Source organism: Pan paniscus, chromosome 19 (genome assembly GCF_029289425.2).
Source record: "Pan paniscus chromosome 19, NHGRI_mPanPan1-v2.0_pri, whole genome shotgun sequence".
Lineage (NCBI taxonomy): Eukaryota > Metazoa > Chordata > Mammalia > Primates > Hominidae > Pan > Pan paniscus.
In genome coordinates, this window is record NC_073268.2 from 94,406,250 (window position 1) to 94,419,375 (window position 13,126).

The 13,126-nt window shown below is 56.6% G+C and overlaps 1 protein-coding gene and 1 long non-coding RNA gene across 2 annotated transcripts; one reads left to right on the plus strand and one right to left on the minus strand.

Annotated features, from left to right (window-relative positions):
- SOCS3 (suppressor of cytokine signaling 3) lies at positions 1-3,294 on the minus strand. The gene is made up of 2 exons (XM_003818272.7): positions 2,970-3,294; positions 1-2,404 (listed from the first exon to the last, which is right to left on the minus strand). Exon 2 carries the CDS (start codon positions 2,314-2,316, stop codon positions 1,639-1,641), a length of 678 nt encoding a protein of 225 aa, XP_003818320.1. The 5' UTR covers positions 2,317-2,404; positions 2,970-3,294; the 3' UTR covers positions 1-1,638.
- A 376-nt stretch (positions 3,295-3,670) lies between these two features.
- Positions 3,671-8,118, plus strand: LOC112437585 (uncharacterized). Its single transcript, XR_004667391.3, has 3 exons — positions 3,671-3,993; positions 5,869-5,947; positions 7,690-8,118. It is a non-coding gene; the product is annotated as an uncharacterized LOC112437585 (long non-coding RNA).
- Positions 8,119-13,126: the final 5,008 nt, after the last annotated feature.

Consider the following 13,126-nt stretch of genomic DNA (forward strand, 5'->3'; position numbering starts at 1 on the left):
TTTTTCATTAAAAAATAGTGCTCTTTATTATAAATTACTGAAATGTTTCTTTTCTGAATATAAATATAAATATGTGCAAAGTTTGACTTGGATTGGGATTTTGTTGAGTTCTTCAAGCATCTCCTAATAGCCTCAAGGGCCTGAGTAGGGGGGACGAGAGAGGACTGGAGGTGGAATCTTTATAAAAGACAGAGTGATTGAGGCAGATTGTAAACATTATTAAAAAACAAGAAACGAACAAAAAAATAGAGAAAAAAACCACCCCAACACACAACTGCCCTGTCCAGCCCAATACCTGACACAGAATACTTTGTGTTTGTTTAGTTGCCCCCCCCCCCCACAAAAACAAAAACAAAAACAAAAAACTGTTCCAGGTAATTCCATCGCTGCTACATTCCTGTAAATTGTCACTGATCAGTGCTATGGCAGAGCGGGAGCACCCGGGGTGGCAGCAGTCCAGCCTCTCCAATGACCTCCAGCCTCCCCCACCCAGGCAGGAGGGAGGGCTGTGCAGGGCTCGGGGCAGTGGGACCTGGTGGCTCTGCTCTGACCACGAGGCGCCTGACTGGCCAATACTTACTGGGCTGACATTCCCAGTGCTCAGCTGGGAGGCATGGGTTTCCGCCCCCCCCTCCCCACTTCCCTGGCTGTGGGCTGGCTTGGTGCCCTCCAGTGAGTCCCTCAGCCTCTCCACCCATCCAGGCTGAGTATGTGGCTTTCCTATGCTGGGTCCCTCTCCATGGGACAGGGAGCATTTAAGGCGAATCTCTTAGCCAGACATAGTCAGGAGGCACAGAGTAGAATCCCCTGTCTTCTCTACCAGGAGCCTGAGGTGAAAGATGTTCCGTCTCCTCCATCCTCCAGCTCCATCCACCCAGGTACACGAAGGTATAGTATGAGTAGGAAAAGGAGACCAGCTGACCAGCCCATCCATCCCCTCCAAATGTTGCTTCCCCCTTAAAACGGAAGAAGGGCCCTGGGCTCTCAGGCACCAGGTAGACTTTGGAACCTGTGTTTTCGGTGACTGTCCCGGAGGAGAGGATGTGGGGCACCAGGATGGTTCCCTCCAGGTCACCCCAAGCCCTTCTCCCCGGAGCCAGGGAGAGGAGCATGTCACCAGGATCCTCGCCTGGGGTGGGCGGGGGGTGTGACCATTTCCTTAGCCAGCCCGCAGCCCTGGGGCCCTCAGGACTTCTCTCTCTTCCACCTTTCCCAGGCTCCACAACCAGCTCAGGTTTAAACCAAATCAAAGAGCAAACAAGTTCCGTTGGAAAGTTTGAAGATTCCCTGGCAGTTCTCATTAGTTCAGCATTCCCAAAGTGTCCCCTGTTTGGAGGCAGAGGGGAAGCTGAGGAATTGAAGGAGAATCCACTTGTGGTTGCTATCGTCCCACCAGGACAGCTGGCTCCTCCGGAGAAGCTGGAGACTCAGGTGGTACTCCCCCTTCCCTCCAACACATTCCAGGTCCGCCTGCCACATTCTGCAGGGAGAGGGCAGAGGGAGGGGCCTGTCCGCCCTCTTTCCCCCCAGAGCTACAGGACTCTCTCCTGGTTGGCTTCTTGTGCTTGTGCCATGTGCCACGGAGGAGAGGGGCCTGCGTCCCCTCTCCCGACCCATGCCCTTTGCGCCCTTTACCCCTTAAAGCGGGGCATCGTACTGGTCCAGGAACTCCCGAATGGGCCCCGGCAGCTGGGTGACTTTCTCATAGGAGTCCAGGTGGCCGTTGACGGTCTTCCGACAGAGATGCTGAAGAGTGGCCACGTTGGAGGAGAGGGGCCGGCTCAACACCAGGGGGATCTTCTCGCCCCCGGAGTAGATGTAATAGGCTCTTCTGGGGGGACTCCCAGGGAGTGGCTGGGCAGACGGCTGCTCGGGCACCTCGGAGGAGGGTTCAGTAGGTGGCGAGGGGAAGGAGGGGGCTCCAGGGGGCGGCATGTAGTGGTGCACCAGCTTGAGCACGCAGTCGAAGCGGGGCACGGGCTGCGTGCTCCGGGGATCGCTCTGCAGAGAGAAGCTGCCCCCCTCACACTGGATGCGCAGGTTCTTGGTCCCAGACTGGGTCTTGACGCTGAGCGTGAAGAAGTGGCGCTGGTCCGAGCTGTCGCGGATCAGAAAGGTGCCGGCGGGCTCGGCACTGAGCAGCAGGTTCGCCTCGCCGCCGGTCACTGCGCTCCAGTAGAAGCCGCTCTCCTGCAGCTTGCGCACTGCGTTCACCACCAGCTGGTACTCGCTCTTGGAGCTGAAGGTCTTGAGGCGCAGGCTGGTGTCCAGGGGGCGGCTCATCCCGGCGGCGGGAAACTTGCTGTGGGTGACCATGGCGCACGGAGCCAGCGTGGATCTGCGCGGCGGCGGCTGCAGCTGCTTCGCGGCCTCCGCACAGCGGCCGCTACCGCATCCCGGGGGGCTGCGGAGAGGAAGGCGCGAGCGCGTGAGTGCCCGGAACCCTCCAGCGCGCCCGGCCCGCCCCGGCTCCCCTGCCTTCGCCGAGCGACTGGGGCACCCACTGCCCCGGGGGCCCTCTCCTGGGCCCGCGCTCCGATCCAGGCGCCTCACGGAGCCCGCACGGCTCCCGCCCCTGCCGGCAGGGTGGCCCCGGGCAGCCCCTTCCCAGGCGCGCACTGCAAGGGCGCAGCGTGGGAAACTCGCGCGCGGAAGTTAGGTCTCCAGGAGTGTGGCCGGGTGGGGAGCAGGAGAAGGGCCCCCGGGACTGCCTGGGCGCCGCTCAGTCCAGTAGCCCCGGGCGGTGTGGACGGAGGGAGAAACCCGAGGCACGGGGGTAGGGAGGGGACAGGAGAAGCCCGAAGGCCCCAGCCGGAGTATTCCGGGAACCTGGGATCTCCGGCTTCCATCCGCTCTGCCCCTACCTCGTCACCTCCCTGCCGGGAATGACCCGGGAAGGGGAGGGGAAACCGGGAAAAGCTCCCGGGACTGAGCGAGACCCCTCCCCACGCCGCGCTCCTCCTTCCTACCTGGTCCCGAATCGAAGTCTCCGTCCTTGGGGCTGAGCCCCCTCGGGTCCCCAAGGCGACGCGGCGGCGAGACGGCCAGCGGTGGCCCGCGCTGCGCCCAGATGTTGGCGGCCGTGAAGTCCACAAAGGAGCCTTCGCGCGCGCGTCCCTCGAGCTTCCCCTGGGCGCCCGCCCTGCCCCCTGCGCACCCCCGGACCAACCGGGAGGGGACCAGGAGAGGGACCGCGGCAAGGGGCCGCGGCGGGAGCTGGACCGGGCGGGCGGCAGGCGGCTGGCTGCGTGCGGGGCCGAAGCGGCGGCAGCGGAGCAGGGAGTCCAAGTCGGAGCCGCCGCGGAGGCCGCGCTCGCGGGTATATAGGCGGCCGCCGCGCCCCGCCCCCCGATTCCTGGAACTGCGCGGCCGGCCTTCTTGTAATGTTTAGTCACTACTCGCAGCAGAGAAAGGCTGAGCGCGGAGGGTGAGGGAGGGGCCGCGGGCGCCGAGGGCGGGCCGCGAGCAGGGGCAGGGACCGGGAGGGACGCGCGCGGAGACAAAGCGCGACGAGAGGCGGCCGAGGCGGCCGGTGGGCGCGGCGCCAGCCCCGGCGGCGCGTTCCTGGCAGCGGCCCCTCCCCGCCGCGCGCTCCGCCCCCAACTTCTCATTCACACTTTCCCCCCACCCCCCTCCCTTCTAAGAAGGCTAATTTCTGGCAGAGGCGGGGGCGCCGCTTCGGGAGAGCGGGCAGTTCTAGGAGGCCGACCTGGAGAGCCTCCCGGTTCCCCTTCCCCTTTTCCCGGACCCCGCGGGGACACCCCCTCGCCGCCACCCGGGCCTCCCCGAGGGCCCAACTGCGGGTCAGGCGGCCCGGGCCAGCCGAAAGGGAAGTGGGGCTACCCCACAGCCAGGCAGCGGGGCTGGGGTCAGACCCGGGAGCCGGAGGTTGGAGACGTGCGACAGTCACCTGCGGGCAGATTCCAGAGGGGAGACCCAGGGCTGCAGGGGACGCCCCTTCGTGGCAGCTACCCAGCCTCGGCCCACTGCCAGGTTCTTTGCCAACCCTGACGCGAGTGTGGAGCCCCCCTCCCCTCCCCTATGAAGACGCTTTCATGCACTGGGGTCTGCAAACCTGGTTGGTCCGGTGTGGGTTGGGCCAGGTGCTCTCGGCCGGGCTGGAGAGCTCGAGGTGGAACGATGGCCCCAACCTACGGCCCGCGTCCGCCAGAGGGCGCCCTGGGGTCTCCTAGGGGAGTGCAGTTTGGTGCTGCGCGGCCCAGGCCTTGGAATAGGCACGCCAGGGGTCTGCGGGAATGGCTGTCTCCGGAGCTGGAAAGGTGGCCGAGAAGGGGGAATTCACACCCCAGGCTGGGGTCAGACCTGGGAATAAAATTCTAGCAGGAGAGAATCTCCGGAAAGCAGTTTTCAGGGGTTCAGGCTACTGCCAGATGGCCCACACCCCCTGGAATGTGACCCCCTGCCTCTCTTGGGGTGGGGGGAGGACTTGATCACTGGCGGGGAGGGGGTAGAGGGGAGGAGAGGAAGTGATTGAGGTGAAAGATTGCTTTGCTGTTGGTCACGTTGGCACTGATGTAGATAGTTTGGGCTTGGAGACCCGGGGCCAGCCTTATGAAGGATGGCAAGTTTTGTCATCTTGTCCCCAAATGGGCTGTGTGGTGCTGGAGACACCCGAGAGCTGCCTCCGTGGCATTTAGATTTTCACCTCTCGGGATGCAGACGCTGTGGGCCTGGGGCCCTGCGCTCTTCCTAGATACCAGGATAATGAGGTGGTGAAAGGCAAGGAAGAGACTGCCGCCAGGGACAGGGAGCTTGGGATGCCAGAACCCAGAACTGGCCCTTTTGCCGGCCCTGGAATTGATAGGTGCGCACTGCCTTTGCCACTGTATCCTCAGTCCGTGCCATCACCTCTCCCCAGCATGTGCTGGGGACTCAGTGAGATTTGGACAAGACACACAGTTTCTCTGGGCTTCCGTTTTGCCACCTGTAAAACTGGAGCCAGAACCTTTTCCTTCCCTTTGGCAGGCGGAGGCGAGAGGATCACTTGAGCATAGGCATTCAAGACCAGCCTGGGCAGCAAAGTGAGCACCCCCATCTCTGCAAAAAATAGAAAAAAGTTAGCTAGGAGTGGTGGCCTGTGCCTGTAGTCCCAGCTACTTGGGAGGCCGAGGTGGAAGGATCGCTTGAGTCAGGGAGGTCAAGGCTGCGGTGAGCCATGATCGTGCCACTGCACTTTAGTCTGGGCAACAGAGTGAGACCCTGTTAAAAAAAAATAATAAAATAAAATAAAAAGGGCCGGGCATGGTGGCTCATGCCTGTAATCCCAGCACTTTGGGAGGCTGAGGCGGGTGGATCACGAGGTCAGGAGATCGAGACCATCCTGGCCAACATGGTGAAACCTCGTCTCTGCTAAAAATACAAAAATTAGCTGAGTGTGGTGGCACATGCTTGTAATCCCAGCTACTTGAGAGGCTGAGGCAGGAGAATCGCTTGAACCAGGGAGTCAGAGGTTGCGGTGAGCCGAGATCGCGCCATTGCACTCCAGCCTGGCGACAGAGCTCTGTCTCAAAAAAAAAAAAAAAAGAAAAGGAAGAAAGAAAAAGAACCTTTTGCCATAAGAGATTTGAAATTAAAAAAAAAAAAAAGATTCTGCACATCAAAGCGTGATAGAAATAGAAGCAACCCAGTTAGTTCAACTCTCCCTCCAGCCTATTAGGAGAGCAGAGGAGGAAACTGGTTTATTCAACACATTTCACAAATATTGAGCTCCATGCACCAGGCACTGGGCTGGGCATTGATATATAATGATGAGTAGGACCTGGTCTTTGCCCTCACAATGCTTGCAGGGTAATGAAATGGATTCTCCTTCTCTCTGTAATCAGTTCATTCTTTTTCTCATCCATTCAGTGTTACGTGGCTGCATGACCATACACTTCTGGGTAGAGCCCAGTGGAAGACAAAGAAGACTCAAGGAATAGCCCTTGAGGTAATGGATGAGAAAGTGCTTTGTAAATTACAATGCTCTGACACAAGTCAAGTTCATTCATCCATTCCATAAACCTTTGCTGAGAGCCTGCTTTTGCCAGGCACAGGGCAAAGTGCTGGAAGACAGAAGTGCTGGGTGAATCCTGCAGGGGGAGATGGCCGAGGCAATCGGCATGGAGCCCCCAGGTGATGAGTGAGGTGGGAGGTGCAGGGCTCCCTGCCTGCTCATCTCAGCAGGAGATCCAACTGCTGTTCGGGCTCTATCACCCAGTAGCTGTGTGACTTTAGGCAATCTGCCTTACCAGCTGTGCCTCAGTTTCCTTATTTGTAAAATGGTTGGAGAGTAGTACCTACCTCACTGAGTTGTCTGGAGCTCCCACATGCAAAATGCTTAGAGTGGTGCCTTGCACATAGGAAGTGCTCAATGCATATTAACTGTCATGATTTTGAAAGCACTGGGGAGGCTTTGAGGACAGGGAGGAGTGAGCTGAGCTGCTGCAGCTTGGGCTCATAGGGTTGGCTATGGATGTAAGCTGCCTTGTTTTGGGGAACCGTACATCTCCTATGGAAGATACATTCCAAAAAGCTGCTTGTCTTAAAACAGGTCAGCCAGCCACCAAGCTTCTTTTTTTTTTTTTTTTTTGAGACGGAGTCCCACCTGTCACCCAGGCTGGAGTGCAGTGGTGCCATCTCGGCTCACTGCAACCTCCACCTCCCGGGTTTAAGTGATTCTCTTGCCTCAGCCTCCCGAGTACTTGGGATTACAGGCATGTGCCACCATGCCTGGCTACTTTTTTTGTATTTTTAGTAGAGACAGGGTTTCGCTATGTTGGCCAGGCTGGTCTCGAACTCCTGACCTCAGGTGATCCGCCTGCCTTGGCCTCCCAAAGTGCTGGGATTACGGGCATGAGATTAGGGATTGGCATTCTAATCTCTCCCATGGTTTCCCATCACTTTCTGGATGAATCCAGACTCCTCGGTGCAGTGTGTGTCCCACGCTGCTCCGTGTCAGTTTCATCGGCTGCCACTGCCTCAGCGACTGGTGCCTCGTGCTCTAGCTACATAGAGCTCCAAGCTGTCCAGAAGGTAACGTTCCTCAGTCCTGGGTTTCTGTACATTTGCTTCCCTGTCTGGGGACAAGGAGGGAACTACCTTCCACACCTTGGCTGATTTCTACTTTTCCTTTAAAATTTGGCAGACGGGCTGGGCGTGGTGGCACGTGCCAGTAATCCCAGCACTTTGGGAGGCCGAGGTGGGAGGATTGCTTGAGCTCAGGAGTTTGAGACCAGCTTGGGCAACATAGTGGAGACTCCATCTCTACAAAAAATTTTAAAAATTAGCCGGGCATGGTGGTGCGCGCCTGTGGTCCCAGCTACTCAGGAGGCTGAGGTGGGAGGATCGCATGAGCCCAGCAGGTAGAGCCTGCGGTGAGCTATGATTGTGCCGCAGCATTCCAGCCTGGAAGACAGAGTGAGACTCTGTCTCCAAAAAAAAAAAAAAACGGAAAAAGGCAGGCACTCTAAACTTCCAGGTAGCTCTTTTTGCATTAACCAAAATGTTCTGACTATATCTCCAGTGAGGATCTTGGGGAAACAGACTATATTTGATTTTTTTTTTCTTTTTAAGACTGGAACCTGGTACGTAGACTGAATCTCTAAGTCAAGGATGATGTTGACTTCTTTCCATTGTTTTTAGAGACCACAACCTGCTTTCTTCTAGAGTACTTTTTGGTTTTCCATGCAGGGCTCAGGAGCTATACAGATGGGATAGAGGGTGTGAGTGCTGGGAAGCCCCATCCATGGTTCGCTGGAGATTAGAGGCCTGTTAATCTGAAGACAAAGGAATGAAGACGAAAACGTTTCTGAAAATGTGGGTGGAGACACCTGGGCCTTTACAGGGTACACTCCAGAGCTGCTTCCAGGCAGGGACCCCGGCTGAGAGAAGCCAGAGCCAGAGAGTCGCAGGCTTGCTTGCTCTTATCTTCCCTCTGCTGGGGGGGTCGAGGGGAGATCTGGCCCCTCTGCTCTGCCCTCCTGATTTCCCGTCTAAGGGATTTAGGAGACTTTTGCCTTTTCCTAATCTCTCCCTTTGCAGAATTTCTGCGAAGTCACAATCCCATTTCCAGGCAAAGGTGCTTGGTCATAAAGATAATAAAGATATTCATTCATGATGGAGGGGAAGTACACAGTGGTTTCAGCTGCCTGTAGGGCTCCACTTACTCATGGTGTGTGACAGATGCTGAGCCCTTCCCCAAATCTCATGGATGGGAAGGAAACCTGGCGCCGCGGGGTGGTCGCGGGAAGCCGTGGCATGGCTTGGTGAACACAGGCTCGCCGACCCGGGGGCGGATGCTGAGGTTGCCATTGTTGGTGGCTGCATCTGCAGTAGACGGGTCGGGATGCCGGCCTCAGACCACAGCGTTGCTAAATGCCAAACCCAAGGCCTCCCCGTCTTTAACACTGCTGGGCATTCTACAGCGCAAGGAGGCAGCTGGGGCTGGACTGCCCAGTGCCTGCCGTTGACTGTGCGTCTTCTGCCTGTGAGCTAGCCTGCCACACCTGGGGATACACGGTGGGGAAATCAATCAGCTTCCCTCCCTTCTAGAGCTTCAGGTCCGGCGTTGGTGTCTAGAGGCCAGGGGAGGAGGCAGGGCGGCCTCTTCTTTTCTGTCCCCCTTTCTCTTGGCCAATTTGGAGGAGATGGTGGGGGACCTGTCTCTCATCTGACCTCCTGGAAGCCCTGCCTGCTGCTCCAGTGTGGCTCTCCCAGGGCTGAGGCCTGGAACCTAGGGCTGGGCTACCTGGGGTGCTCAGCTCTGCCGCACCCCAGCCCTCCTCGGCTGCAGCCCTGGCTTCTTTTCTTACCCACTGGGATGGCCTGTGGGACTAACCTTGCAGCCTGCAGGACTATGGCCCAGATGACCTTTCCGGAGCAGGGGAAGAGTTCACAGGTCTCAGACCAGGTTGACCCTGAGCCCTCTCTTTCCTGCTTCGCATAGGGGCGGGCCAAGGGAGGCAGGGACAATGGCATTCCTGTTTGCAGGCCTTTGTTCCCACCAGGAGGGGCCCCGGAGCTAATAAAAAGGTTTGTGGCTCCGATGTCTAAGAGGCAGTGGAGGAGTTTCTTTCAAGCCTGACATTCCAGGCCCAGCCGGCCTCTGGCATTTCCCAGAAAAACTTCGAGGAGGGGAGGGGAAAGAAAACACTTGAGGGACCCACCCACCTACCCACTGCCCGCCTTCTCGGATTCCTCGTTCCCTCTGGGGATTGAGCTGGGCCTGAGTGCCAGGACCCCTGCCCTGGGGGGCCCATTCCTCCACCCACAGAGGGGCCCTGGGAAGTGTTGAGAGGGTGAGAGTGGGTAAGTGGGGGGTGACTCTAGGAGGGTGCAGAGAGGATGAAATGTTGGGGGCGCAGTGAGAAGAGGAGGAAAGTTTCTTCCCACTTTGTCAAAAAGGAATCCACATCTGCTACAAGTTTGGAGTTGGAGGGTGGGGAGTGAGGAGTTAGCTCCTAGCCAATATCTCCTCTGACCCCAAACCGACAAATGCTGCTCTGTCCGAGGCTGGGGTGGGAAGAGTTTTTATTTGCCCTGAAGCAGCTGCGGGAACAGACATCAGGGCAGCAGGGCAGTTCTGGGAAGTGAGGCTGTGGTGAACCATCTGGGCGGCAATGCAGACGAGGCAGTGCCCAGGAGGGGGAGAGCCCGGGAGGGGGCGAGGAGGCCATGCTGTCTCTGGGAGACGTGCCTCTTGGGATGTCCTGGGCCCAGGCGCCCTTGGAGAGGCAGGAGCTGGTGGGGGACCAGCTGAGTGCAGCTGTTCGGCTCGCCCTGCAATACTGCAGTTGGGCTGGCTGCTGGAGCCAAGTGGTCACGGTCGGGTGCCCTGACTCTCCTGGGGCTCTGGGGCAGGTGCTCCTCATGACCATGGTGTGCCTGCAGCCTCTGGTCAAGCTCCTGCAGCCCGGACGCAGTCTTCCTTCTGAGCCTCTCACCCTCTGGGAAGTCCCTGCCTCCTCCGCAGTGTGAAGCACACCTGGTATGCACTGTGCCGTGCACTGATTCTTGGGCAAGTTCAAATAGAAAATGATAGGCTGGGTGTGGTGGCTCACGCCCGTAATCCCAGCACTTTGGGAGGCCAAGGCTGGTGGATCACCTGAGGTCAGGAGTTCCAGACCAGCCTGGCCAACATGGTGAAACCCTGTCTCTACTAAAAATACAAAATTAGCTGGGCGCAGTGGTGCATGCCTGTAATCCTAGCCCCTCAGGAGACTGAGGCAGGAGAATCGCTTAAAACTGGGAGGTGGAGATTTACAGTGAGCTGAGATTGTGCCATTGCGCTCCAGCCTGGGCGACAAGAGCAAAACTCCGTCTCAAAAAAAAGAAAAAAGTAAAAGAAAAAGAAAAAAGAAAATAATACCCTCTCTCTGGCTCCCAAGATCCTGAACCAACTTTGAAGGCAGAGAAGTGGGCTAGAAGAAGTGGGGTTGGAGCCTCCACCAAGGACAAGAAGGTGAGACTGTAAGGCATCTAAGGTGAAACTGGGGCAGCTATCCCCACGTGTTCCTAACTCCCTCCCCCTTGACGGCACTGTACTCACTGGGCCTTAGGCTGGTGTTGTTCAGAGTTTCTTAACCTGGAGCACGTGAACTGCCCCTTCCCAGGTTTCATACTCCCCCAACAGCCACTCCCCCGATAATTGCAAACAAAATGCTGGTGGAGGGTCAGGCCCCTGGGGGCTGCAGGACCTGCCTGGAGTCACTTCTTGCCCCTGCAACACTTGTTTTTTGTTTGACACAGTATCACTCTGTTGCCCAGGCTGGAGTGCAGGGGCGCAATCTCAGCTCACTGCAACCTTTGCCTCTGGGGTTCAAGCGATTCTTCTGCCTCAGCCTCCTGAGTAGCTGGGATTACAGGTGCACACCACCACGCCTGGTTAATTTTTTGTATTTTTAGGTAGAGACGGTGTTTGCCATGTTGCCCAGACTTGTCTCGAACTCCTGAGCTCAGGCAATCCACTGGCCTCGCTCTCCCAAAATGCTAGGATCACAGGCGTGAGCCACTGTGCCCAGCCATAACACTTATTTTATACTACCATTTATTCCTTGAATAGTTATTTATTTATTTATTTATTTGAGACAGAGTCTTGCTCTGTCACCCAGGCTGGAGTGCAGTGGCACACACAATCTTGGCTCACTGCAACCTCTGCCTCCCGGTTCAAGCGATTCTCCTGCCTCAGCCTCCTGAGTAGCTGGGACTACAGGCGTCCGCCACCACGCCCGGCTAATTTTTGTATTTTTTAGTAGAGACGGGGTTTCACCATATTGGCCAGCCTCCTGACCTTCTGATCCATCCACCTCAGCCTCCCAAAGTGCTGGGATTACAGGCATGAGCCACTACACCTGGCCTTGAGTAGATATTTATTGAGCACCTACTATGTGTCAGGGATTGAGTTAGGTGCCAGAAATTTATCAGTCTCGGATCTCATGGAGCTTAGATGTTTTTCCAGAAGGACAAGATTCTTCCAGAATTATATCGGGATTGATTAATTTTGACTGTGCTGCATACTATGAAGAAGTCCCAGGAGCTATGTGAGCCTATTATGGGGAGACCTAATCTATTGGGGGGACAACCAAGGGGGATTCCCTGAAGAAGTAACACATGTAGGCTGATGGGAAGCTGAGGTCTAGAGAGGTCCCTGCCCGGTGCGAGGTCTCCCAGTCAGATCGTGGCAGAGCTCCAGCTGGTGCCCAGGTTGGTTGACTAGACTCCCAGGCTTTCCCTACACACAGGCTCGTCTGGCCTCCCTCCAGGCCACTCGGTGGCATACACAGGGGAGGGGAGGACGGAGAGCTGGCAGAGGCAGGGAGGGCCTGCTGGTGGGACAGGCATTCTCCTGGTGCCACATGCCCGGGCCTCTGCTGCCCACTGTCTTTTCCCATTCACTTCTACTTCACTCTCCCTCTCACTCCCCAAAGGCCTTAGCCCCCTGCTTCCAGCTCAAGCTGAAGTGGCTGTGAGCTGAGCTAAGAAGACCCCACTTCGCCAGGAGGAGTGCCTCACGCCTGTAATCCCAGCACTTTGAAAGGCCGAGGCAGGTGGATCACGTGAGGTCAGGAGTTTAAGACCAGCCTGGCCAACATGGTGAGACCCCTTCTCTACTAAAAATACAAAAATTAGCCGGGAGTGGTGGCGCGCACCTGTAGTCCCAGCTACTCAGGAGGCTGAGGTGGAAGAATCTCTTGAATCGGGGAGGCAGAGGCTGCAGCGGAGCTGAGATAGTGCCACTGCATTCCAGCCCGGGGGACAGAGTGAGACTGTCTCAAAAAAAAAAAAAAAAAAAAGAGAGAAAAGAACCCATTTAATTCTACCTGTGGGAGGTGGTTCAGGCATTTGTGGAACTTTGCAAATTGAAAACATAGTTTGTGAATACGTAAGACAGCCCCATAGGTCAGCATTCAAAAAGTGCAATCAGGTGAGCCAGAGTCTTCCCCTCCTATTCCCTGGCTTCCTGTGCCACCTGGGGCATTTTTTTTTTTCTTTTCTTTTTTACAGACCAGAAGATGCAGGCTACTGTGGGCACAATGCCTATGAATTAGCCCTGCTCTGCAAGAAGCAGCCAAAAAAAAAAAAAAAAAAGATGCAGAGTGGTGGCGTGTGCACGGCTGAATGTAGTCTGTAGACGCAGTAGCTGTGTGGCCTATACAGAATTAAAACAATTTTTGAGACAACATTAAAAAAATCTGGAAATTTCACATCTACATTTGAATCTGGAGCTTTCCTTAGAAAAACGGGACACTCTGGTAGCAGTGGACCACGTTCTGGCACATCCCCGTTGGCCTTTCAGGTGGGGCATGGGCTCCCCAGGTCAGCACAGGCCCACCCTCCAGGGTGACCACCCTCCCCTTCCTTCCCTTCCCTGCCAGGGTCTGCAGGCATTGAGGCAGCAACTCAGCCTGACCTCTGCCTCTCCCAAGCTAAAGGGCAAGGAAGGCTACGGACTTTGGGGCATTTATTTTGAGTCTCTTTCCTAAATTCGAGGAGACTGGAAATAAATCAAGCCTGGCCAGGAGGAGGAGTCCAGCTCTTCCTGCCCCACTGGCCCTTCCCTCTTGGACCTCATCTTAAGCAGGTATGCTTGGCCTCTTCCTCTACTTCACTGTGGGGACTGGGCAGGGAG